This window comes from Hyperolius riggenbachi, chromosome 3, assembly GCF_040937935.1.
Source record: "Hyperolius riggenbachi isolate aHypRig1 chromosome 3, aHypRig1.pri, whole genome shotgun sequence".
NCBI classification, from domain to species: Eukaryota; Metazoa; Chordata; class Amphibia; order Anura; family Hyperoliidae; genus Hyperolius; species Hyperolius riggenbachi.
In genome coordinates, this window is record NC_090648.1 from 331,431,156 (window position 1) to 331,455,089 (window position 23,934).

The 23,934-nt window shown below is 41.1% G+C and overlaps 1 protein-coding gene across 9 annotated transcripts in view; it reads left to right on the forward strand.

Moving 5' to 3' along the window:
* Nucleotides 1–23,934, forward strand: part of PPFIA2 (PTPRF interacting protein alpha 2) — a 409,727-nt gene that overhangs the window by 308,285 nt on the left and 77,508 nt on the right. For all 9 annotated transcript variants that reach the window (XM_068276855.1, XM_068276859.1, XM_068276856.1 and 6 more), the window contains 5 exons: nucleotides 6,849–7,086; nucleotides 8,588–8,617; nucleotides 9,835–9,965; nucleotides 10,556–10,710; nucleotides 13,409–13,502. In XM_068276855.1, the coding sequence (XP_068132956.1) occupies nucleotides 6,849–7,086; nucleotides 8,588–8,617; nucleotides 9,835–9,965; nucleotides 10,556–10,710; nucleotides 13,409–13,502 (648 nt within the window). The remainder of the gene's footprint in view (nucleotides 1–6,848; nucleotides 7,087–8,587; nucleotides 8,618–9,834; nucleotides 9,966–10,555; nucleotides 10,711–13,408; nucleotides 13,503–23,934) is intronic.

Sequence of the window (23,934 nt, forward strand, 5' to 3'; positions counted from 1 at the left end):
ATTCCTTAGTATGTGACAGACCAGCTCCTTTCACAGCCTCCAGAGGAGGATTTTTATCCAGCTCTCTTCTATCACTGATAAGATAGCAGAGAAGCTGCGGCTTATGTAAATAAAACACACACTGGAGTGTGCATAGAGGAACAGTTCAACACTGAAGAACTTGGCAGCCTTCCAAACACAGGCCGACAAGTCTGACAGGGGAAAGATACATTGATTTATTACAGAGATGGTTATAGTAGAAAGAGCTGCAGCAAGCCAGATCACATTAGAATAGGTTTAGGAACTTGTAGGATGGTAGAAAAAACGTTGTAATTTTTGTTACAGAGTCACTTTAAGCCAGTCGGGTCACTTCTGTGTGCCACCCCAAAATGTTTGGCTACTGCGTTCCTAAATTCACCATTCTTCTGCCTGGCCACACCTAATATCGCTTAAATGTTGTCCAATATGTTTCTTTAAAGCTTTCATGGTCATCCCTACATATATCTTTTTACACGGACAGGTGAGTTGGTAAACAATCCACTCCGACTTAGTTTATGAAACTCCGTATCTCCCACTCTTTGTCGCCTGTTGAATTCAGAAAGATCTTAGTCACATCTACAAACGGACATACCAAGCATCCACCACACTTAAACATGCCATTTAGGGGTTTACCTCCCAACCACATATTGTTTGTTTTAGCTAGTACCTGGGAGTGGACTAAAGCATCACGCAGACTCTGTGCCCTAAGGGCTACCATTAACGGTCTCTCCCCCACAGCTCTTGATATATCAGGGTCCGTCATCAGGACTGACCAATGTCTTCCCAAGATTTCTCATATTTTGGACCACTGGGCATTACAGGGGCTAATAAAGTGAATAAGGTTAGATCCCTCTTTTTACTCTCACCCCACCCCTCCGCCCAAAAGATTCTGTCTGGGCATGTTTATGGCCCTATCCACACTAGAGCACAATGTCTCATGTCTATACCCTCTATCGCAGAATCGACCGTACATCTCTCTAGCCTCCAATTCGAAGTCACTTTCCCGCGAGCCGTTATGGCAAATCCACAGGAATTGACCCGTGGGTATACCATCTTTCAGACTACGTGGATGATGGCTGGCGGCATGGAGGAGGGTATTATCTGCAGTTGGTTTACGGAAGGTCCTAGTTAATAGGCTTTGTCCCTCCATCCAAATCCACAGGTCCAAGAAGGAGATACCAGATCGGCTCCACACGTGAGGTTGCTGTTTCACTGATTTTGATTAAGCAGATCAGTAAAAGCCTCCAATCTCTCTTCCCCACCCCTCCACACCACCAGCACATCATCCATGTACCGGAGTGAAACCTGTACGTGTCTTTCAAACATCTCCAAGGTATAGACATCTTGGCGCTCCAACATGCCTAGATGTAAACAAGCATAGGCCGGTGCTCAGGCCGCGCCCATAGACGTGCCTCGCACCTGCCTATAGTGGGAGCCCCCAAAAAGGAAACTATTGTGCTCCAGTATGTAATGCAGCAAGACAGATGAAGTCATTGTGAGTGGGTATGTCTGGGTAGGTATCCCATAAAAAGAATTCAAGGGCAAAACCCCACCCCAGGACTTGATGCCAATTGGTGTTAGACGGTCATGTGGCTGCTGCCGCACTCACGCCTTTGGCGTGAGGCGGTAGTTAGAAAGTTAACGTGTATCGAGATGGGGGTAAGAAGGTCTTGCTTTCAAGATTTAAGTTTTACCTTAAGTTATTTGTGCATGTAGGGCAACAGGTTTTACAACACAAGCTGCTTCATGAGGTAAAGTAACCTACATGGGTTCCCAGGCTGTGTGGTGAGAACAGCAGTGTAGAGCGTTCAACCCACTTAGAACCGGTGACCGAGCGTAGGCACTCCATGGGTCTACACCAGTGGAGAGGCGTGGAAGCTCTGGACTGGAGTGGATGGTGTCCGTCCATTTGGATCAGAGAGGAGCATGAAGACACACCGCAGCACAGCCACAAGCCCTCAGGATAGGGAGGCTGTGACACTGTGCACATCGGCTTCTGCTCGAGTGCCAGTACGTTGGGAAAACTGCACTTATGTACTATAGGACCAGCATGCTGGTGCATCAGTGCATAGGAGAGGAGCAGTGCTAATTGTTAAACTATATTTATTGTATATAGAACATGTTTCCCCAGGGTCCTCCCTTGCTTCGTTAGGTGTCCCCGTATTTGTTCTCTTTTTGTCTACAACAGAGATGTATAACGCCAGTCTTCATGGGCCGAGGTCCTTACACATTTTTGGCACAGCTCAACTGAATTGTTGGGACTGAATCAGGGAAGGTGTGAACACATTTTTCTCAATTTCTCTATCCATCCTAAACACTGGCATGGGTATGGCCCCTGAGGACTGGAGTTGGATAGCCCTGGTCTACAAGCCCAGATTCTTGATAAAGTGTTCATTGACATGCTGCTAGTTGCAGCATATCAAACATTTAAATTAATTCATATTACCTAAAGCATAGGAAAGTATTCCCCAGATGTGCACGATCAGCAAGTTTGCATGTTGTAGCTCAGAATCTTAAGAGAAAAATGCTTATTGTGTTAGTGTTCTTAGCTGCAGTGGGGTGGAGGGAGGAGGGAGGTTCCATGGCGGGGAAAAAAAAGACACTAGGTCCCATGGGCTACCATTTAGCAAAAACGAGGTTTCATTTGCGATCACTTTAATTTTTCCGCCGGAATGCGGAATTCCGCGTAAATGTAATGGCGACGGAATTTAGCACTAGCGGAGTTCCGGAGAAAACGACAACAAAAAAGATTCATAACGATTTAATTCAGTGTTATATTATCGGTAAATTTACCTAAAATGTTGAACCTAACTATAACCTACCTCTCCCTACTCTCACACAGAACCCTCCCCTGGTGGTGCCTAACCCTAAGACCCCCTGGTGGTGCCTAACTCTAAAACCACCCTGGTGGTACCAAACCTCAAGTCCCCCTGGTGGTGCCTAACCCTAAGACCCCCTAGTGGTGCCTAACCTTAACACCCCCTGATCTCTGCTACCAATAATGCAATAAATTTCAATTTAATTGCAGCCACCCACTAAATAGCATAACTGCTTTCTATATTACGATAAATAACAATTATGCCCACATATATCAATAAATTACAATGGCGTCCATTTTTGGCCGAGACTTTTTCAACTGCTCCTAGATGTGAGATGCCAGTATACATTAAAAAAGGTAAAACCAATCGTGAACAGATTGCATTTTTATGATGTGTTAACAGTACTTTAAGTATATGCACTATTTAAATGTGCTCAACTTTACGATGCTGATGGTAAGACTTTACCAAAGCACTACCAATCTGTAAAATGATCATTGTACGGACATGTATAGGTTTATGCATTTTTCAGACACCCTAGTGTAACTTTATATGACTAAAAATTCTAGCTGCTGATGATCTGCCTGAATCGGTTGGAAAGGGGAATATTTGCTAGTCTTTCTTTTATTGTTTCTTAATCTGACTATAAAAAACTGGCAGGGCCGGAGCTACCATAGGAAAAAATGGGCAATTGCCCCAGAGCCTGTAGGGGCCCCCAAGATGTCCCTCCCCATCTTAACTGTTGCTCCCCAGGGACTCTGCAGAGTCTGTTAAGTTGGGAGGTGATTGGGGGAGGGTCAGCAGCCAGCTCAGGGGCCCAGGAGGGAAATTTGGCTGCAACAAAGGGCCTCTAATGGCGCTTTTTGGTTGGGGGATGTCTGTTGGGGGGGCCCAGGCTAATCTTGCCCTGGGGCCCAATTGTTACTTGAACTGGCCCTGAAAACTGGATAGGTCAGTCAATTAACTACCAGTGTCAATTGGCACCATTTTGACATTACAGCCATTTTATATGTGAATGGGGTTTTTCTTTCTTTCATCCCATTTATTATTATTGCTTTATAAAAAACTAACATATTCTGTGGCATTGTACAGCGTAAGAAACAAACGCGGGGTACATAATACAAACATTGGTATACACAAAATATAGACATTGGTACATAATGCAGAATTGGTAGTTATAGTAATTATAGCGACAAATGTAACCTGATGAACAAAATGTATAGCAAAGTCCTAGACACAAAAGGAATAGTGATCCCTGCCCTTACGAGCTTACAATCTAAAGTAGCAATATAGGCCAATCTAGTAAGAGAGATAATAGAGGAAAGATGCGGATTAGGTACCACTGCCCTGAATACATCTGAGCAGCAGAACAGAGTTGAAGGCAGGTCAGTAGATTACATTCACATTGACTGAAATGTCAAGTCTGCTTCTACCAGCAGCACCTGAGAAAAAAACCTACAAACATACATGCTGGTGACATTTGAAATAAGCTTTGTTACTTTGAGGGGGCTAAGCAACAGTGACTGGGTTTCAAGCTATTTTTAGTCATGGCAGTTCAGCTCTTTTGCCTGTGGCTGCTGTTCAAAAACATCCTGCTTCTGTCCTATTCTTGGGGACGCTGAATATACACTGAACACAAGTTTCGTGAGGATAGGCTGTGCCCGCAATACCTGCATTTTCTGTACATTTTTTATTGAATCATGCTGTTGTTCACAGCCAAGTGCTATGTCACACTCAGACATAACCTGCAATTAGCCAGAGAAAAAAACAAAACCTAATGTATGACTACTTCTAACTCTGAAATATTACATGGATTTATGAGGGGACGATGTGCATTTATATCAGAAAAATTTAGATTGTCATTCAGCAGTCATTAACGTTTTAAAGCTGGAATTGAAGAATTTGAATGTTGGCCAAGGAGTGAGAGGTTAGTACATTTATTAGGTTATGATCCTGTTAGTGTTCCCTTTGCAAACAATTGCAGTTTTTTCCTGTCTGGGACACAAACTGAATGAAGCATCGTTGGGCACAGAGCTACACTACAGCGCTCTCCATCCTGATTGGCTAAGATTGCTGATACCATCTGGGAAGGAGGGAAAGTGAGGGTGGAGAGGAGGAGTAACATTAGGCTTTAGGACAGTTTAGGATTAGGACAAACTTAGAGGCACCACAATAACAGTAGAATATAGTAAATTTATTCAGGATACACAATTTTATGGTAATTATCCGGGTTTCAGCTTCAGGGGCATAAAAAGATAATTAGCATATTCAGCAGTATGCATTGTGAGTTACACACATAAGTCTGAATTATCGCAAGTACCTTCTGTTTTAAGAAAGCAAACCATACTAAGCAGTTTCAGCCACAGAAACCCTTCATGTATCTATCCATGTGTAACCCCACTCTCCCAGTGATGTTTAGCCTTGCCTATTTAGTTATGCAGCCTTCTGCCCCAGGGCACTCTGGGAGACCAAGTGTTGTTTCTGCTCACTTCAGAACAACAACAAACAGTTCCACAGTGCTGCACCTTACCAGCAGTAAAGCTGTTACCACCTGTAACAAATTTAACAATGTAAGTCAGGGAGAGGACAGAGTTTACAGTGGGCAAACATTGAATAATTGATTGATAAATATTTTAAAATATTAGGAATTTAATTTGTTAAATTCAATACATTTTTTGCAATGTGGTTTCGACATTTTTGATCAAAGGTAATGGTTAAACATTTGGGTGGTAAGGAGTTCAGGATAGGCACAATGTTTCTTTTGGGCTGTTGGCAAGGTTGCACTAAGGGGGTCACAATTAGTGACGCGGGAAGTTAAAGGAAACAGGAATAGGCCCAGTGAAGAGGGTAAGGTTAATCAAGGCCAGGGAGGATTGTATCAGAAACACAGAGGCGCCAAAAGGATAAAACAATGTGAATAAAAAATAGGGGAAGAGGTACTCACCTCCCCATTGCAGATTCAACAAGATAAATGTTTCAAAAGTATTCTTTAATGGTGTACTCCAATAAATGCATTTAGTCAAATGCATTGGGTCTACCACCGTTCTTCCTGCCGACAGAGAGCGACCTCTTAATCTACCCCGAGGGGATGGGTCAAGTTCCCCTAATGCCTTGAAAGTGGTTGCTTGTCAGCAACCTACCTTTGTGAGTATATCTTATATTGTTTTCTTTTTACCATATTGGACAAAATACTACACTATAGTGGGCCCTCGATTTCTCTATTATTTTTACAAGGCCAGGGAGGAGGTAGTGGGTTAAAATTTGCATCCGTATAAAGGAGACAGGACCAAGAAAAGTCATGTTGGACCAATGTTACTGAAAGTGTCTGCCTTACTCAATTAATTTGAATATGTTGCATCTGGCTAAGTGCACTATTAAACATATATACTAATCTGGGGCAGGTGTAAAGTATCCAACTTTAGAACAGATTTTATTCACTTTTTAACCCGGGGAGGAGTGGATATGTTCTTAGGTGAGTGTGATGTCCTTCAGACTCTTCACTGAAAGTAACATGAATTTTAGAGGGGTAAAGGTTAGCTTTCATTGGGGCACCTTGTCTCTCTAAAAGCTCTATAGGCCAAGCATAGACAAACCAGTTAATGTGAAAGACAGAAGATATAATACTAATCTGGCCTGTTTCATTATTTCATATTTTATAATAAAAAAAAACAAACCCTCTGTTACATAGAGATGTATAATTGAGTGTTTAGTTTTGAATGCAATAGCCGACAGTGATTTTGGCTCCTCAGGGATAGCAGTGAGCTAAGTGGGCATGAAATCTTGCCATGCATCTTTTAGCACAGTTACACAGTCTGTGTTATGATCCTGCACTCTGAGGAGAAATCTGCCTGTCAAGAAGAGCTTAAATTATGTACAGGTCTTCCAAAGATAAAAATCTTGAAAGGAAGAGAATGAATGACCTCTTCAGCACAGCACTGACAAAGTGCAGCGTTTATTCTCTTTGGCGCCGTGTATGGCAATGCAGTATAAGAAAATATTTTATTTTTTTACCAGACTCATTCAAGAAGAAAAGGAGTCTACGGAACTCAGAGCAGAGGAAATCGAGAACAGAGTAGCCAGCGTCAGCTTGGAAGGGCTTAACTTGGCCAGAATGCATCCATGTACCTCTATAACTGGCTCAGTGACGGCTTCATCCCTGGCAAGCTCATCCCCTCCAAGCGGGCATTCCACTCCTAAGCTCACGCCACGCAGCCCTGCGCGGGAAATGGACCGCATGGGAGTAATGACGCTAGTAAGTTGCGAACGCCAAATAGTTTTACAGCTATTCATTTGTAACTACAAGTGCTTTTAACGCTTCCAGAAGTCCATTTGTCTTATACGTTCTGTGTTTTGTTTTATTTGCCAATGCATTTTTACTACACCAAAAATGTCCAGCTCCAGTCCTGGAGGACCATAGCCATGCCAGTGGTTAGGAAGGGCTGAAAATGGAAAAAATGTGTTCTACTTGATGAGCCACACCTGTCTTGATTCAGCCCCAGCAAATAATTTGAGCTGTGCCAAAAATGTGTGAGGACCTCGGCCCTTGAGGACTGGAGTTTGACATCACTGGTGTACACGGCAACAGTGATATGAATTTTCATATCTGGCAATCAAAAATGTTTGTTTTTTTTGTTTTTGTTTTCTATTTCAAATATTTTATTAGATTTTTTTCACAAAAATGGGTTACAGCAAATTGAGCAGTCACAAACCCATAAGATTAGACCCTCATGCCTTTAAATATACAGTAACTGGAGCATAATAGCGGTCCCCAGTGCATTTTGTATGGTTGTAGAGATATAGCAGAGCAGTGCTGTTCAGTGCAGGTAGATTTGGGCGCAGCCGGCGCCACCATAGACTGTAACAGGAATTACAGCTATAGCGGCGCTCAGTGAGTAACATCAGCGCCGTCATAAGACGTCAGCTGAAGTTGCTTTTAAAACATAATAATTCAGCCTCCAGCAATAGCTAGAAGCCAAATTATATCATTCCCCACCATCCATGGCGGCTTGGAGGGTGAATAGTAATTAACGCGCCCCGGACTTGTGCAGAAGCAGGATCAGCCATATACCGGCTGTATCCTGTGCCCAAGTCTTCTGGCGCCGATTTCAAATGTATGCGAGATACAGTGCCAGCACTGATATCATTAACCTCATATTGGGTATTAATCTCTTGCAAATGACTTTAACTCAAAAAATATGTGTAAACAATACAGCTGCTACATGCCGATGGTGGTCTTACTGTTCCACAATCTGCTTTGTAAAAATCTTTTTCTTCGGTGTTCACTATTACTCTGTCTATCATTCAGCTATAGCTAAATATTTCCTTCTCCTTCCTAACATCTAAAGCTGATCAGTCCCCTAACATACCCTTTTCGATGCCTAACTGTTGCTAGCTTATACTCCAATTTCATTGTCTTTGTTCACAGAATTTTATTTTACGAACTCTACAGAAGGTTATGTTATATAGATAAACACCAGCTATCAGTTATGTCGCACGTTAGACACCACTGTTTGGATAACATGACGCCCAAGCACCAGCGCTCAATTTATGTCTTAACCAATAACCAGAATTCCACTATGCTAACTATACTTTTATACCATTCCTTCTAATACTAAAAATACTTGTACACTTATCTGTTGTATCTTCTGTTCTTTGCCGAAAAAAAATAGTTAAAATTTGGATGTGTAGTACACTTTTTTGTATAATGTTACCTATTAATACTAATGGGATTTTTACCTTTTCTCTTATTTTAGCCTAGTGATTTGCGAAAGCATCGACGGAAGGTAAGGACTATTTTTTTTAATGGAGTATGCATTCAAAATTAATATGTGGCCATTGTTTAAGAATTCTGTTAATTCTTAGTCTGTATAGACAATGGATACTGTTCATCTTATGTATCATGTAGACCGATTTGGGCAACAAAGAATGGAAATTTGGATTGACACTGTAAGGCTGTTATAATAGGCAAAGTACCATAATTAAACTGATCACCCCTGCTTAAGGGCTGTCTTAAAAGATCATCGGGCAAACAAAGTGTCTACAGTCAGATCACCACTCCTTCTTTTATAAAAATACCTCACTGAGCCAACTACTTTATTTAAGCCATCTTTTACTAGATTAACTCTGTTCAGAACCTTCAGCAACATAGCTATCCTCTATGCTAGCCACGTCTGTACAGTACTCAGCCACAAGCTGTTCTGGTCCCTGTGGGCAACAGTCTTCGTACATGTGTACTAAGGCTTTAGACAAAGTCAACCACACCATTCTTGCCCATGTGTAACATAATTATAGATCTTTCCATTGAGTAAGGCAGGTATATATGGTTTAAATTATTCCACATTTAAATTACATGAGATTTCATAGAATACAGCCCTGGCTTAAACATAGTAAATAACTTCTTGCATCAGTAGTGGTACAGTAAAATTACTTATTTTATTCAACCTTATAGAATATCAAAGCTTAAAAATATGGGGGGCAAATATTATTTGATTATTTTTGGGAAACCATTGTTCAATTTTTGTGAAATATGATCTACACACGATCCTCTTGACACACAGCTGAGAACCTGCTCTTCATTGTAATCTAAATAGTACAAATTTGCATTGGATTGGTACTTATATGTCTACAGCAATAAATCTGTAAAAGGGGCAATGCTTACTTGAAAAAAGTACATATATATATATATATATATATATATATATATATATATAAAATTATTTATTTTTATTTTTTTGCCTTCTTATATGCTCTTCACTTTTGGTTTGGAATAAGATGTTTCCAAGGTTTTGTGGACTACTAAAAATGATTTTCTCTGAGATGTCACAAGGTTATTGCTATTTTGTTTAGCACGACTTAGAGCTGTGTTGCCGGCTTAAGTTGTATAAATCCATGCCAGTGGCAAAATAATATTAAAGTAATATGTTTTATATCGTTCTGATAACCAATATCTCATTCTGAGTCAGAATGGTATTGAGATAGCTGTGTATGAAATTACTTGCAGATTGCAGTTGTAGAAGAAGATGGTCGTGAAGATAAAGCTACGATAAAATGTGAAACCTCCCCTCCATCAACACCACGTGCTCTCAGGATGACTCATACTCTGCCATCTTCATATCACAACGACGCCAGAGGGTGAGAGGGATCATCTTTCTCAGCCTACCAACTAATTCTCTCTCTCTTTGTTATGGCTAAGATACATGGTTACATATAGGTAGTTAAAAGGTCTTCGTATGGAGCCATTGTTAGTTGTGCAATATAATTTCAGTATTTATTATATCCCTAGTTTAAGATAATAACATGGCATCCCCATTATTTATAAAAGCTGGCTTCTGGTTGGCTGTCCTGCTTGTTTCCTGCACTGGTTCGCTTTCCCCGTGTTCACTCCCATGTAGTGTGTGCTGATATTTAGGTGCAACAATGTGCACAGAGTGGATAATGAGTAAAGGCACTTTACAAGTGAGGAGGTTGCGATGTTGTGTTTCCTTCTGCACTCATTATACTGTCTGTGCAGACTGCTGAAGTGCAGGCAATGATAAACCCTGTAGGGAAGCAAAGTAGGCTGACCATCCAGGAGCCTGCTTTATTGTAAATATTGAGGGTGACTTATTGGTATATTACAATCGGGAAAAAATAAACCAAAACTCTTTACTTCTATACAGTATTTCTGACAGAAGCTAGTTCTTCCATAGTTTGCTAAAATAATCCTTCTTTACTTTTTATAGTAGTTTGACTGCTTCTCTTGAGCCTGATGTCCTTGGTCTAGTGAGTGCCAACAGCAGTCAAGACTCCCTCCACAAAGCTCCAAAGAAGAAAGGAATAAAATCCTCTATAGGAAGGTTGTTTGGCAAGAAGGAGAAGGCAAGACTCGGACAGCTTAGTAAGGAGTCATTGTTCTTTGAAGGGATTGTGTTACCTTGTCTGCAATATATATTGTATCTCCCCTAACACTGGCAATAATGCAAATGGGGTATACTCCATTCTTCACAGCACTGCTGACTGTGGTTGTCCTTTACTTGTACTGCTACATTCACACCAATGACAATGCGTGTGGCAGTATGTTAAGACTGTGCTCCATTCGCTTGGTTGGAATAGAGCGGCACCACACTGGATATCATAGTCATCGGCAGCAGAGCAAAATAGTGCACATAGCCCTTATAATTCCATCAGTATATAATGGCTTTGCTGCCCATGACTGTAGAAATATATCTCAATTATTATGATTTGAAGAAAAAAACCTTTGGTAATGGTTGAAACTGCATAACTCTGTTGTGTCTATTTACTTTGCTGCTGGTTCTTGAAATTGTGATCATTTTATGTAATATGACAGCAAACATTAATCAACATACGGTAATTTACAGCTTGTGGCCCCTGCAGGTACGTGCAGTGATCCTTTGGTTGATTTCTGAGGACCAAGAGCTGCACTTTTAACTGGGACCAAAGTAATTACATGACACAACCTTATCCATACGGTCACATTTGGGCCCCTAATTCAAGTCTGCAGAACATAAAGCATATTTTCTGCCGCCATTTTGCAGTGACAGAAATTATACTCTACAAGGAATCAGTCAAACGTCTACATTCATTTGTAGATGTGGTGGTTTTAGAACATGTGTATGTATGTTACATCCCTTGAAAGATTAGTTGGGGGAGGGGAAATGAACCCTCTGAAGCACTAACCCCGTCCCTGGTTTGAGTGGCTGGAGAGTGTAATGGTTAAGGGCTCTGTCGATGACACAGGACACCAGGGTTCGCATCTCGGTTCTTCCTGTTCGCTAACCAGCACCTATTCAGTAAGGAGTCCTTTGGGCTATACTCCCTGAGGGCCTGTCCACTCTTGTCAGTTGTTCTGTGCAATTTCTGCACAGGAAAATTGAGAATTAATGTTAATAAATGGGCTAGTTCACACTCCAATGCGTTTTTCACATGCATAAAAACAATTGATAGCAATGCGACAATGTCCGCCAACTCATGCAGAAAACTGATAGACAAAGTGGATCCAGCCTAACACTGCTACTGCCTATAGAGCGCTGCGTAGTGGCTGCAGATCTGGCGCTTTGAGTCCCCCAGAATAAAAGCGCAATATAAACGCCATTTGTCTTGGCTTGTCTTGTCATGGCGTTTCACTCCAATAACTCTATGGTGACTATTACCAGTAGATTGCTTTTGAAGCCTGGATCAATAACATATTTCCCAGTACATCACTCAATATTTAATCCGTTTAATTAATTTGCAACCACTGGTATTCGTTATTGAGCAATACTAAAGAGTATACTTCACTACTAAATACTACAGTTTACTTCATTTGCAACCACTGGTATTCATGATTAAGCAATATTAAAGGGCCACTATGAAAAACTAAAATGTAAAATGCATGTGTACACTACATATACATAACTTTGTCCCAGAGCAAATAATGCACAATAAATGATTTTATCTTTTTTAACGGTTACCTCTTTGGCTACATATACAAACTACATGACACTTGGCCAAGGTGGCTGTTTTAGATGGTTTTGGTCAATAACATAGTGTGTGTACAGGTGTCCCCTGAGGTTGCAGAAAAATGTAGCACTTTGGATCTTTAGTGACGGCGATGCCCAAGTCAATTGTTCCTCTCCCCCTCCTGCCTGTCTCCCGCCTTACTTATTTCTGACAGATTATAATATTTACTAAAAGTGACAGCTACTTATATGTTCTTATGTATTCTAAATATTACAGTTTTCAGCAATATTACCTCTTGAAATAAGAAAAGTACTTAATTGCATGGCTGTTTTTCTTATAACCAGTTTTGTACCTTATTCAACTACATTGTGCATAGACATAAAGCGAGTGAAAGAGTGTTGGTCACACACATATCCATGAATCTATGCTAATGGATCAGCCCAGCAGCTCCCCCTGGTGCTTGGTACTGTGATTTTAAAAGTAGAAGCTTCCAATGATTCATATTTTATTTTGATTGGTGTTGAGGCACCAGGCAAGGTCTAGCATGCTGATGTGGCCATAAAGATACATACCTACTCAGGATGAATGAGATATGGGGTCTTGTGTTTTTATTAGTAATCAGTGTTATGTGGGCTGAGCGTAGAATTGTCCACTAACATTTTCTCTGGAAAGTGAGGTTTAGAAGCATATTAAAAAATGTAAAAAAAAATCTAAACTGATGAATGAGATGTTTAACAATGTATTCGTAATATGTGTATTGAAATTATCAAGATTTGTATATCTTGAAGTGTGATTGTCATCGTATTCATTAGGACAGTTTATGAAAACAAATGTAATTCTTAATCTTTGATACAGGAGCACATGCTGATAAAATAGGTCAGCAATCCTTTTTGAAGAGTCTTGTGTATTTTATATGGATACACATTTATATTATTTCAGTAAAACAGAAACCAAAAGATGCATGTGCGTGCGTGTGCACACAAAGGTGTGTACACACAGACACATTATACAACATACTGTACATACATTTTATGTGTAAGGACCAGGAGAGGACTTAATTATAGAAATGTTTAGTTGGAAAGCTGTGTGTGATTACTGGGGCCTTGGTAAAGTCATGTGCTCATTCTTGGCTGCAGGAGCTTTCATGGATGCCGATCCTGGCGCTCAAGATTCTCTGGGGTTGAGTAAACTTGGAACTCAAGCAGAGAAGGATAGAAGACTCAAGAAAAAGTATGTCACTTTTAACAAAGCACGTCATATTTTATTTGATTGTACTCTGCTTAAAGTTCTGCATTGTTTGTGCCCGAGACAGTGGGGAGTATACCATTAAATGTCCACAGGTAAAGCCTACATAGATTTCCCTGTGAATATGTAATATCTGTTAAGGAAAAGAATCAGTTTCCAGGGAACAGATAAACAATTTTGTAGATGGCATTGGGTGCCAGGACACAGTGACCTAATGACCATTCCCTATATTCCCTCACTTCATATGTAATCACTCCATATAACCACACCTCTCCTCCCTACCAAATTGCACCAACCAATTAATTCCATCTGATGCTCCTAAAAGGCCCGACACTTCATAAATATTTGGATTTGGATCAGGGTCGGACTGACCCAGCGGTAACTCTGGTTTTCCCCCGGTAGGCCCTGTTGGTGGTATGCCCCGCTCACTTTTGTGTTCCTGTTACGTGGTGGGAGCTGGGGAGAAAAAGAGCCAACAGGCAGCTGAGGGTTGAGGCTGCTACTTTGCTGTGCCTGTGAGCGTGCACGTCTCACTGCTCACAGGGCTCGCAGTCCATCATGCCTCCCCGCAGCGGTCTCCATCTGGAACAATTAAGAGAGTTGCCGGCAGTATAAGCCCCGCCCCCTGATCACGGAAGCCCTGCCCCTCACACGGACACAGAGTATAGGAGGCTGGCTAGTGTGATCTCTGGCCTTGTCACTCACACACAGGAAGTGTGGTATCGAGCCCTGTGGTTGCTCACTAAGGAGCATGTGTCTGGCAGGTGAGCCCTGCCTGGAGGAAGCCCAATATTCTGTCCAGAGGAAGCCCCACCCCCGAACAGAGCCTGGTGGAGGCTAAGGAGGGTGTTTGTCTGGCATGTGGAAGAACGGATGGAGGAAGTCTTTCAATGCAGTGAGTATCCATCTACCTCCCCCCACTACCTACAGTGAACTTCTCCCTCCCCACTAGCTCCAGTTACCTTCTCCGCCCACCCACTAGCCCCAGTGACCTTCTGCCTCCCCCACTAGCTCCAGTTACCTTCTCCGCCCACCCACTAAACCCTGTGACTTTCTCCCTCTCCTCCCCCCCCCACCCACTAGCTTCAGTGGCCTTCTGCCTCCCACACTTGCTCTAATGACCTCCTTCTTCTCCCCACTAGCTCCAGTTACCTTCCTCCTCCCCCACTAGCTCCAATTACCTTCTCCATCCACCCACTAGCCCCAGTGACCTTCCCCTGCCCTCCCCCCCCCCCCCCCACTAGCTTTAGTGGCCTGCCTCACCCACTAGCTCTAATGACCGCCTCCCTCTCTCCACTAGCCCCAGTGACCTCCCCCTACTATCCCAAGTCACAATCTAATCCCTACCATAATTATAGTCCATTGTCCTACTATATTATTATTATTATTATTAATAATAATAATATGTATTTATATAGCACTGACATCTTCTGCAGCACTTAACAGAGTACATAGTCATGTCACTGACTGTCCTCAGAGGAGCTCACAATCTATTCCTACCATAGTCATAGTCTTATGCCCTACTATATTATTATTATGTATTTATAAAGCACTGGCATCTTCTGCAGCACTAATCTAATCCCTACCATATGTATGTTAACCGAGGCATTACATCTTATTAAAGGAGAGGGGGCTTCATCCAAAGTTTTTCAATTATGCTAGGTGCACACATACAGTTTTTTTTGACAGGTTTACCTTCCAGATCGATTTTTTTCCAACATGTCGGATCTGATTTTGATTGATTTTCTGAACGATTTCCGTTCACTTCTATGGAAATAGAGCAGAAAATCAATCAACATTTAGATCAGACATGTTGGAAAAAATCGACCTGGCTGGTAAATCTGCCAGAAAATTGTATGGTGTGTACCTAGCATTAGGACCATTATCTTTGCATAACACCACTACTTATTTTATGTACATTTGGCAATGCCTATGACCCATCCTGACCATGGCCATTTTCCAGTGCATTGCCAAACCCTTTTTTTTAACTAACCAGCTTCCCCACCTAGTGGATCCATCACCTGCACACTACACACACTAAAATATTCCTGGAACCACCCCTGCATAGTCATGTCGCTGTCTATATTTAGAGGAGCTCACAATCTAATCCATACAGTAGTCTATCATATTTTTATTATCATGTACCACTTACATCTTCAGCAGTAAAATATCAAGTAAGTAAGTGGCTGACTGAGCCCTGACTCAGGAAGTGACTACAGTGTGACCCTCACTGATAAGAAATTCCCCTTTTTATCTCTTGCTCTCAGAAGCCATTTTCTGCTAGGAAAGTGTTTTATAGTTGGCATTTCTTATCAGTGAGGGTCACACTGGAGTCACTTCCGGTCTGAGTCAGCCACTTACATACCTGATATTTAACTCTTTCAGGCAGAGAAAGAAAAAAAAAGGAACACAGCATAGTTATTTGTGTGCTAGGCACTGTACATACCCATGTCTATGTCATCGTGTTACATGTCACTTCGGGTATCCTTTAAATTATGGGGTGAGCAGGCCCCAGGCTGAAAATTCCCTGGTGGGCCCTCCGTGTCCCAGTCCAACCTGGATTTGGATGCTGCCCTGTATTTCAAGGATGACTTGAGTGCACTATGCTATGTCTTATTTACCTCCTTCTGACTGGAATCCAAATACTTCTTATGATGATTCCTTCTCCTCCTCCCGATTTTTGAGCGTCTATTGTGTTGCCTCCAATTAAATTTCAAAAGAAAATGCAAATAATGTTTCCTAAGTAAAGTAAAAGATGATTGACTACTACAATATATTCAATCATTAGAACACAGACACTAGTGTACAAGGATAGAGGTTTATGACCCAAGAAGATATTTCAAACATCACATAATTGCTGAATATTTAGTCACATAGGTAGGTGATTTGCAGAAATCGATATATGATTGTTGCTAAATCTAGTACAGTCTTTTTCCCTTTGTGAAACTTAGGCCTAGTGATAGACAAGCAGATACATGAGCAGATTTTCTCATGCAGTCGAATCAACAAACTGTTCAAATGACTGGTTAGTCTGAAAATGTAATTCTGCACTTGACTGGTGAGAAACCGAGCCTTTGATTGGTTGCTTAATGATTGGATGTGCTGGTATTAATCTGTTGTACAGCAAATGATTGATGGATGTAACGTGACAGGAGCAGGAACCTACCTCAACTTGTTTTAGAACAAAGCATTTGATGGACAGATTATTGCTTGAACAATTGTCCACATATCTGCCCATGTTTATCCAGTGCTGAATGGCTGCTTACTGGAAGGGAGTGTTACTTGGGTTAGATTTTCCTGGTTTATCACTGTTGTTTCCTCAAGACTTCATAAGATTAAGTGCATAGAAAGTGCAGAAACATGAATTAGTATCATTTATTTTCCTCTTATAAAATTGGTCATTTTTGTATTTTGACTGAAGGAGGAGGAGAAAGATGGTGATGTGGATTGTTTCGTTTCCTCTGTAAGTGCTGCATAAATATATGAATACAAAATAAATGTGTATGAATAAGACTATAGCCTCTTCACAGCTTATAACCGCCCCTCCATATAATCATGGACAGGCACTGCATGCACCAGTCAGAGCTATAGACTGACTTCATATATACAATTCCTGTACAAGAATGCAAAGCCTTCTGCTTGTCCTCTCTGACAGTGATGTTCACTAGATGAAATCCCAAAAGGTTTTATTTGGATTTCATCCAGGTAAGTAAATCACCTGGGCAGGTGGGCGAGGGGGGTTAAACCTACCCATCAGACGTCTTCTTTGATCCATCCCATGGTGCCTCCCATGATACATTCCAAACACTTGACGTGACTACAAACACTTCCTCCAACCCGGAAGGAGGACGCGTTTGTAATCACGTGACCACAGCTTGGAAAGCATCGTTGGATGCGCCGAGGGACAGATCAAAGAAGACATCTGATGGGTAGGCTTAACCCCCCCTCGCCCACCTGCCCAGGTGATTTAATTACCTGGATGAAATCCAAATAAACGGGCATAGGGGCCAGGGTCGCAGCAGTAACCCGTGCGACCGGACCCGCTCGTCCTCCCCACCTGCTGCTGCTAAGGGAGTCAGATACTCACTTTGCCATTTTCCAAGCACTACAAACTTCTTCCTGTTCTTGTGTTCCATCTCACAGTAAGAGTGCCCTCTAGGGGTGCTTTTACTGTGAGATGGAACAGAAGAACAGGAAGAAGATTGTAGCTGCAGCACGTGGATCGTTGCAAGTGAGTATCTGATGACTGCTGGTCCTGCTGCTGCGTCCCCCCTCCACCTGGCTACCTATACTGAGGTACCTATTCCTGACTATACTCAGTCATCTAATCCTGGCTATCTATACTGAGGTACCTATTCCTATCTATACCGAGGTATCTATCCCTGGCTATCTACTGTATATTGATGTACCTATTCCTGACTATCTATACCAGTCGTCACCAAAGTGTTTATGTCAAAGGCCGGGGTCAACATACTTCAGACTGCTGGGGGGCCGGAGTATACATAAAATAATGTAGAAAAACATAACATTGAGCCTATGTATTGTAAACAGTGCATATTAACATGGGCATCCCTCATGTCTCCCATTTAACCAGAGCACATTTTATGCTCCCAACACAACATTGCATATAGTATCCACCTACACAGCATGTGCAGGTAGTATGCCCCTCAACTCAGCAAGTGCAGTTATTATGCCACCAATACGGCATGTGCAGATAGTATGCTCAGCAACACAGTATGTGCAGATAGTATGCACTCCCAACACAGTATGTGCAGGTAGTGTGCCCTCCAAAAGAGCATGTGCAGGTAGTGTGCCCTCCAACATAGAATGTGCAGCTATTATGCCACCAACACAGCATGTGCAGCTATTATGCCCTCCAACACAGCATGTGCAGCTATTATGCCACCAACACAGCATGTGCAGGTAGTACGCCTTCCAACACTGCATGTTGATGTGATTATGCTTATTACAAGTTATCTCCTCCACCCATTAACCCAGAAGCCAGCAAATAACTGCTTTCTGGCTTCAATGTGGAAGGGCGTGCCAGAACTGCTATTCTATATGCGGGCCAATATTTAAAGATGCAGCGGACCGCATCTATATGTAATACATTTTTTGTGTGTGTGAGGGGGGGGCAGTAAAAAAGCCTCAGGAGGCCGCATTCAGCCCGCGGGCCTTAGTTTGAGGACCACTGATCTATACTGATACATCTAATCCTGGCTATCTATACAGAGGTACCTATTCCTGACTATCTATACTGAGGCATCTAATCCTGGCTACCTACATTGGAGGTAGCTACTCCTGGCTATTTAATGTAGGGTGGGTGGACCCAGGTCCAATTTCCACATCGGGCCCCGAGATTTGTAGCTACACCACTGCGGATAAACCTATTTGGATTTCATCCGAATACGTTTTTTTGAGCAGCCCTCAGCTCTCTGATCTACCACTGGATCTTTCTCACATAAACAGTTTGCTCCCTTTTCTCCACAGTAATGAAGCTGATCACAGTCTGCTTGCAAAAATGATTTCCAATTGGGTTTAAGGACAACTTCTTTACATTTAAAATACATGTGTAATAGTTGTAAGTTTGTCCTAGAATAAAATGGGTGCCAGTAAAAAAAGGGCGCACAGGGATAGTGGACAAAAAGGGTGCCGCCATAGACTGCAATGCAAAATATCGGCTATTCGACGCCCGACAGGAAAAAAGGGCGCCCGAGAAATAGCGGTTACAGGGATCGTGTTAACAAAAGTTTTTCGTTTACAGAATAAGGTTTATAACAAATATCGTTTACAAGTTCGTTTTGACTTTGTGTTATACTTATTTTTTCGTTTTTAAATTTCGCTTATAGCAGTTTTTACTTATTTTTTTCGTTTTAAAATTTTGCTTACAAAAGTATAACAACTCAATTTTTCGTTTATACTTCTTTGATCATTTAAAAATTCGTTTTCATATGTATAATGCTTAAATACCGTTTTTAACCTTATTATATTAGAAATACATCGCTTTTGGTATTAACTTTGTTTTTACACTTATAATGCGTTGATTATAGTTACTAAAATATCGCTTTTAATATTACTGTTATTTTAAGATTTCTAATGCGTACGTGATTGTAAGGCTATCTATTGTATTGTATATATTTATATATACTTTTCTCTATTTATAATATTAATGTATGTTATTTTAAGGCTATTTATTCTATTACAAATACTGTATATAAATTATTTTATTCATGTTATTTGTAGTGAAGTATTTTTAGGATTAAATATATTATTGTTTATATGTGTTTAGGGTGTTCGTGCGGTGGGGATGGTTAGGTTTAGGCATTACCAGGGGGGTCTAGGGGTTAGCGATAGGTACAGGGAGGGTTAGGTATAGTTACAGTATAATATACGCAACCAGGGGGTGGTTAGGGTTAGGCACCACCAGGGGGGTCTAGGGGTTAGGTACAGGGAGGGTTAGGTATAGTTACAGTGCTATATATACACCACCAGGTGTATATGGTTAGGGTTAGGCATCACCAGGGGAGATTTAGGGTTAGGCACCACTAGGGGGTTGCTTAGGTTTAGGCACCACCAGAGGGCGGTTAGGTTTAGGCACCACTAGGGGGTCTTAAGGTTAGGCACCACCAGGGGGGTCTTAGGGTTAGGCGCCACCAGGGGGGTCTTAGGGTTAGGTGCCACCAGGGGGGTCTTAGGGTTAGGCGCCACCAGGGGGGTCTTAGGGTTAGGCGCCACCAGGGGGGGTCTTAGGGTTAGGCGGCACCAGGGGTGTCTTAGGGTTAGGCACCACCAGGGGGGGGTCTTAGAGTTAGGCACCACCAGGGGGGTCTTAGGATTAGGCACCGCCAGGGGGGGGTCTAGGGGTTAGGGATAGGTACAGGGAGGGTTCTGTGTGAGAGTAGCTTTAGGTATAGTTACAGTACAATATACACCAGGGTTAGGCATTAGGCATCACCACGAGGGGGGGGGGGAGGTTAGGGATAGGTACAGGGAGGGCTCTGTGTGAGAGTAAGGATAGGTATAGTTACAGCACAATATATGTAATATATTACAATTTATTAAATTATGTATATTTAAACAAAGAGGGGGTCTAGGGGTTAGGGATAGGGAGAGATCTGTGTGAGCCTACAGTTAGGTATAATTGCAGTAAAATATCTGTAAAATATACCATTGCATTGCTATGCTTAATACAAGTGTAAATATCGATTTTGTTATAGACGCTATTTGACGTTTCATTTCATAATTCGTTTGTTGTTATAGACGGTATTTTGCCATTTCATTTCCGTTTATTTAACCTATTTAGCACTAAATTTTCGTTTACAACCTCTTAAACGAAAAATATGGTTTTGCATTAAAACTTAAAATTTCGGCTATACCCCGCGCCCTTTTTTCCAGGTGCCCTTTTTGATACACGCAATAAAATGCACTACAATTTTCTTATGCCAATGTGTCACTCTCTGTCCATCTCCTCGTGGGGAGTTTTCTGTTTTTTACTTACTCTCTGGAAAGGACCATCACAATGGCGCTAGAAATCCAGTGTCCAACTGTCTATTCAGGCAGTTGGAGTATGCCTCTGCCATACAGAGAGTGCTTTTAAAAATAAAAGAATTCCTGAGAATCTCTATTGAGAAAATTGAATCATCCAAAATTTGTCACAATTATACTGCCTACTGCAAGTGACAAGAACATACAAATAAAATAATTTATAGTGCATTTTACTCTTCGACAAATGTGTATTTTAAATGTTACTCATTTTTGTGATAGTGGTCCTTCAAGCTGCAAAGATCTTTTGATAGTCGACCAAAATGATTGTTCATAATTATCCTGGGCAAAAATGGAGTATGTATAGTGTCCACTGATGTTATTAGAATGGTCATTTGTGATGCATAAGGCTGGATCACTAAGAACCAACTTCTATTGTGGCGATGTCTCCTGTATTTTTTTTCTCAGCAGGTGGTCTGCTTGTTCTTGGTCTCCTATCTCTATAGTACAGAATACATTGTTTGCCATGGAGCCAAGCAATATCCACACACAAGTCAGACCCAAACTGTCACCTGACACAATCCAGAACAATCATGGACAACAATGCTCCAATGTAACTTTAGTAACTCTTTGTACAATAATGAATACTTCCAAATGGTCCGCTTCGCACAGATGGTCTACTACATCATAGGTTCTCAACGTGTGGTACGCGTACCCCAGGGGGTACTTCTGAGGGTTCTAGGGGGTACTCGGGCTTGATATACTTAACCAAAAATAACAAATTTAGAGTTTTAGAAAATGATACATCTTATTTAAACAGCACCAAATTAGTATTTTAGCTAATTAAAAGCAATAGTAAATGCTTGGAAATGGTTTAGAACCAATTATCATGTACTACGATTAAATATATATTTGTCAAGGGGTACGTGTGATAATGTTTACTATGCTAGGGGGTACTTGGTGAGTAGAGGGTTTTAAAAGGGGTACATACCAATAAAATGTTGAGAAACACTGTACTACATAAAGCGACTTATTACAATACCAGTGCCACATGCTCCATAGCGTCTTCACAATATAGCGTCTCCTTTTATGTTAAACATTAATATGTTTTTGCCTGTAAATCTTTATTAATGGCTACGGACAGAGCATTTTTTGTGGTTATCTCCATCACATTATTGCAAGATGAAAAAGAGGATGTAATCTAAAAAGCACCAAGAATGTAATTATATCAGTCTCAGATTAAAGCCAATAATTCCCCACAGAAAACTATTACTTCCTCTTTTCTTAAATCAGAAAACTCCTTGACTACAGATCTCTGCTAGCTGCGGTCATTGAAATGCAATTAGATTATCCGCAATACAAGCAAGGTAATGAAATGTAAAATCACAAAATCAATTATAGGACTAGCTTACTGAAAGGCATTAAGCCTTTTTCACAATCTTTCTTCAGGGTCTAAATCTATGTTGGAAAAGCTACAAAGTATATTTTCTTTATTCACTTGTCTGGTTGTCTAAATACAGTATGTTTCAGGCATCTCAGAAAGCAGTCTGGTTAGGCTTATTCCCTGATGACTGTTTTGGTAATGTTGCCTGCAGAGGGAGATCCCATAGACTTTTCATGATGGCTTTACTTCTGTTACAAAATATTGATATTTCTAGAATACTAAAATGTTTCTGAACAGACGTGTGACATGATTAGATAAACATGGGTACGTATACAGTAGGACTAAGCATTCAATTTGATTTTTTTTCCCCCATTGGAAGGGTTCAAAACTCTTGGTGCAGCTCTACTGAAAAGTAAATGCAAACACAACACTTTTATCTGACTTTGCAAACAATACTTAATGAAGAAAATGCTGAAAAGCACATACTGGTACTTTTTTTTTCTTTGTTAGTAGGTTAATGAACCAGCATTTACTTCATACAGAAATGGCTGCTGTGCAAAATTCAGAGTAAAAATGTAACCCATTTTAATTAAATTAGTCCTTGGTCTTTTCTTTTTTTTTTTAAGTATTTTGTTCTTATAAAAGTTGCATGTCAAATATTAAGTCCAGGAAATCTGCCCCACCCAATCTTCTCCTTTACCCCAGTACTCACATGCAAGATGTACCGTTTCAGGAGTGAGATAAACCTACTCAGTGTCCACATTGTCGCTCTTTCTGACATCAACCAGGTTTCCAGCTGTCCGTATGCCATCACCTGTTCCCCAAGCCATATCTCCCACCATACACTAGCTCTACAATCCCTATTGCTGCATCTTACAAGGCAGTGCCCAACAACAGTGCAATGCCTCCTCCAAAAGAACTGAATGTGCCGGTGCAACAAGTGGTCAGTAGAAATCAGATAGTACTGAGGGAAGCTAGGATGATGTGATAACGCAGTAGTCTTCCTCTAGACTTCCTGTGAGCTACCTTGTTAGAAGCTTTCTAACATCCTTGCTGGGCCATCACCAGCGGTTTGAAAAGTATTGCATCATTTCCTGCCCATGTGTTTTAAGTACTCAAATAGCTGCTAATCGTAGATACTGGAGATCCAACACTGATGGAGCATCATGTTACACATTTTTATGTAGAGAGAGGAAAGGTCTGCCTGTATAAGATTTCTAATTATTTTATGATGTGAAAACGTTAGTAAACTGAGAGAGATTATCTGAAAAGGTCAGCTAATCTTGGACAATTTTGTACATCCATGTTTTATTCATTAACAATTTCAGATTTACTGAATGATCTGCATGCCCCATTGAGTTTCAAATTGCTCGTGTATACTACCTGTTGGTTTGAGAAGGCTTTCATCTCCACAGGCTTCTATTCAGCACTTGTATTTCAAAATGACTTTCTTAAACACATTATTCAAGCACAGAGAAACAGCTAGTAAACTGGAGACTGGTAGTAGACAGGATTTAGATACATTTCATAGCATACAGTGTTCTGTCTCAA